Source organism: Alexandromys fortis, unplaced genomic scaffold, assembly GCF_014885135.2.
Source record: "Alexandromys fortis isolate MF-2015 unplaced genomic scaffold, M_Fortis_MF-2015_v1.1 scaffold_161, whole genome shotgun sequence".
Lineage (NCBI taxonomy): Eukaryota > Metazoa > Chordata > Mammalia > Rodentia > Cricetidae > Alexandromys > Alexandromys fortis.
The window spans coordinates 303,199-306,923 of record NW_026068073.1 but is presented as its reverse complement, the minus strand read 5'-3'; the positions used below and the strand labels follow the sequence as shown (position 1 = coordinate 306,923).

The window sequence follows — 3,725 nt, the reverse complement described above, 5'->3', positions numbered from 1 at the left end:
CCCCCCCCCCCCCCCCCCCCCCCCCCCCCCCCGTACTTTCCGTTATTCCACAGCCTGTTCCTGGTGCCCGATGCCCTTACATCCTGCTTACTTCATTCACCAGCACCCTTCACCCCGGACAGGGCTCCTACCCCCTGTGCGTCAGTTTAAGAGCAGAGCAAAGGTGTGTACTTTGGAGCCTGCCGGACTCGATCTGGATATGGCTGCTGTCCTGCAGCTATGCGATCTTCAGTTGCTTGACTTCTCTCTGCACAGTGAGAATGGTGCCAAGGCCTGCTGGCGAAGGGTGGACGGGTTGGACAGGGATGGACAGAGATGGCAGGAGTCAGTGTGAGCCTGCCACAGTTCAGGAAGTACTGTCCAGGGTCACTGCTGAGGTGATTATGGTTCCTACAATGGGACTCTTTGTTTCCCACGTTTCCTTCCTGGAGGGCTACTGTGATCAGTAAGAGAGCCCCAAAAGATGGGTTTGGAAACTCGGGGTCTGGGCCAGGAAGTTGCATATTTAATAACCTTCCTTACTGAGCTGCAGCATGGAGTTCGGGGCCTCCTCAGAGAGGTGTTGCTCAGGAGCTAGGATTCAAGAACCCAACTTGGGGGCTGGAGAGATGGCTCAGAGGTTAAGAGCACTGACTCTTCCAGAGGTCCTGAGTTCTATTCCCAGCAACCACATGGTGGCTCACAGCCATCAGTAATGAGATCTGGTGCCCTCTTCTGGCCTGAAGGCATACATGCAGGAAGAACCCTGTATACATAATTAATAAGTAAGTCTTAAAGGAAAAAAAAAAAGAACCCAACTTGGGTTCTCCTTGCCATTGCATGCCCTGTTGGCTAAGATGGGTGGGAAGGGTGGCGTTTCTCAGTTCTTCCGGGTTACAGTGCCCCAGGAGTGCAGCTTGCTGTGAGCTCTGCATTCCGTCATCTACCTGCCAGCTCCTTAGTTCTCAAGTTGCTGTCAGCAGTTTTCAATCCTGCAAATGATGGCCAGGCCATCCGGGCCACAAGGGGAAGCAGGGAGAGGGGTGTGCAGCAGGGTTTTAGACAAGGCCCAGCATGGCCAGGGTGGCCCATGGGCACACATCTAGGCTTCTCCTCAGGTTCACAGGGGACATAGGTTAAAAGCAGGGAGGAGCCAGGCGGTGGTGGCACACACCTTTAATCCCTGCACTCGGGAGGCAGAGGCAGGCGGATTTCTGTGAGTTCGAGGCCAGCCTAGTCTACAGACTCCAAAGCTACAGAGATCTCAAACCCTGTCTCGAAAAACAAAAAACCCAAACAGAGAGGAGCTGCAATGGAGGGGGTGACTGAGAGCAGGGGTCAGCCCAGTGAGGGCGCTCCAATGTTGTGGGGAGAAGACACTGTCACTCCTCGGCAGGCCTTACAGGAGTGGAAGGGCCCAGTTTATCCAGTTCTGGTACTCTGATTACCCCTTTATTCATCCTCCACTGGGCCCCAGCCGTGGCCTCCCACAAGAACTCCCAGCCATCTATCTCTAACCCTAATTATTCATTCCTTCTGGGCTTTAGTGTCCCCGTGTCTGCTGTACCACAGGCCCCTGTCCTGGTCCTTTCCCGTCTCTACCTCTGTGGAACCATATGCTCTCTGCCTGGCTTCTCAGCTCCTGCCTTGGAGCAGGATACAGACCCTTTGTCTCCACCTTGAGTCTCTGGCCAGCTGGGCCTGAAGCAATGGTTCTCACTGGCTGCTATGGCCAACGTCTCCCATATCTGCTCTTTGCAGGGCTACCATTCCTTCTCACTGTCTGGTGGGTTCCTGTTCATCGAACCTCATGGTTGGTTACAATCCTTCAACACTCTAACCTGCACCCCAGTTCCTTCTCTTTGTATGTCTGTGACACCTGACCTCTCCTGCTTCCCAAACTCGGCACCTGCGTGTGCCGTCCCCTCTGGTTAACTGTATTCTCTCTCATTGGGCTGGCCACCCCTGTGCATTCCTTGTCCCTTGCCCAGATGCCATCAACCCTGAGGCTTTCCTGGATCACTTAGTCTGGGATGGGTCTCTGGACACCCTACCCTATGCTGCCTTTGCTGTGCAGAGCAGGACAAGAGCAACCCGGAGGTTGCAGAGAAGTGTAGGTCCCTCCAGCGGGGTGAAGGCTGTAGAGACGGGTGGGTGCATGGGTTGTAGGAACCTGAGGATTTATCTGCACTCTGGATAGTGTTTTCTAAGAACAGACTGTGCGGTATTGCTCATTTGAAGAGCCAGGCTCTGAGGCAACAGGGGGCATGTGGGCACAGCAGTGTACAGGGAAGCTCAGAGCTGAGCAGGGGATGTGGAGATGAAGCCAGGGAGGAGGCAGGGAGCAGGATGGGCCAGGGACAGCCAAACTGGCCAGGAGGGATGAGGATGGTGGTAGGGTGTGGCCTGTGACACAGAGAAGGTGGGGTTACCAGAACAGGGACTGGGTAGTGGGGGAGCATGTGTGGTGTGCTCCATTAGCCATGAGAGCTCTGCACTTCAGTCTTGGCCGGTGATCACAGGAGACCCAACTGTTCCGTGCGTGGTGGCCCTTAACAGATTCCTGCCTCTGTGGCAATGGACTGCAAGGCAGGAATAGACTCGTTGGTGTGTGCTCTTAGGAAGCCCATCCATACAGCCATGTTGTGAGGCCCCCAGCTGTGTCAGTTCAGGCTGAACTCTTGGGACAGGTGGGTATGGTAGCTCCGTCCTTATGTTGTCTGTCCTGTGTACTGACTTCCTGGGTCCTTGCAGCACCAACCTTGTAGTCAGACAGTGCTCTCGGGACCACTCTCAGTCAAGGGCTTGAAGCTGGTCAGGGATGGCAGAGGCAACACAAAGGCCCAGGATTACCTTGAGCTCTTCCATCCTGGCTAATGTGGCAGAGGGCTGGGAGGGTGGAGGGTCCAGGCTGTACCCAGTGTTCTGATTGTATCACAACACCCCAGTCTCTGTACTGGGTCACTATAAAGCACATCTTAGACATGTCATCTGGGCTATGGAAGAGCACTTGACAAGGATGTACTGGTATTGGAATTGCCTAGGCTAGAACTCATGTTTAACATCTTTACACAAAACTATTAACATGTTGCCAGATAGCAAAGCCGTAAGCCTTGGGCCACTGGCAGCGGGGTGCATTTTGGCTTCAGCCCCAACCCAGGCTCCAGGGCACTCTGGTTTCGGGGAAGCCCTGCACATCTGTCTCTAAGCCTGTGTCCCCACAGGTGTTTGGGCAGCGTAGAAGTGCTCAGGCGCTGGAGCTGGCGCACATGCTGTACTACCGCAGCACATCCAACAACTCGGAATTGCTCAGTGCCCTGGCGCTGCGCGCACAGGAGGAGCACATCAAGGAGGCCCTGCTGGCTCACAGCTTTCTAGCCCGCTGCCCAGGGGGCACCCAAGGCCTCCCTGAAGGTAAGCCCTCCCTGAAGCCTAGGTCCTCCTGCGGTTGCTAGGCCTCCCTATTACCTCCCAGGCCCTCCCCGCTGTCCCCTATGCCAACCCTTCGGTCCCCAACTCCTCCTTACTGTCCCTCAAGCCCTCCTTTCTGTCCCTAGGCTCTTCCTGCTACCCCTGGGCTCTCCCTGCCCAGGTTCTCCTCAATGTCTCCTATGCCAATGCTGCTGTTCCCCAGACCCTCCCCACTGTCCCCAGGCCCTCCACATTGTCCCCAGACCCTCCCCACTGTCCCCAGGCCCTCCACATTGTCCCCAGACCATCCCCACTGTCCCAGACCCTCCCCACTG

General features: G+C 55.8%; 1 protein-coding gene across 4 annotated transcripts in view; it reads left to right on the top strand.

Annotated features, from left to right (window-relative positions):
- Tmem143 (transmembrane protein 143) overlaps positions 1-3,725 on the top strand; it is a 17,947-nt gene that overhangs the window by 11,318 nt on the left and 2,904 nt on the right. For 2 of the 4 annotated variants that reach the window (XM_050121207.1, XM_050121205.1), the window contains 2 exons: positions 104-163; positions 3,204-3,393. In XM_050121207.1, the coding sequence (XP_049977164.1) occupies positions 104-163; positions 3,204-3,393 (250 nt within the window). The remainder of the gene's footprint in view (positions 1-103; positions 164-3,203; positions 3,394-3,725) is intronic. The other 2 variants (XM_050121208.1, XM_050121206.1) reach the window with 1 other exon arrangement.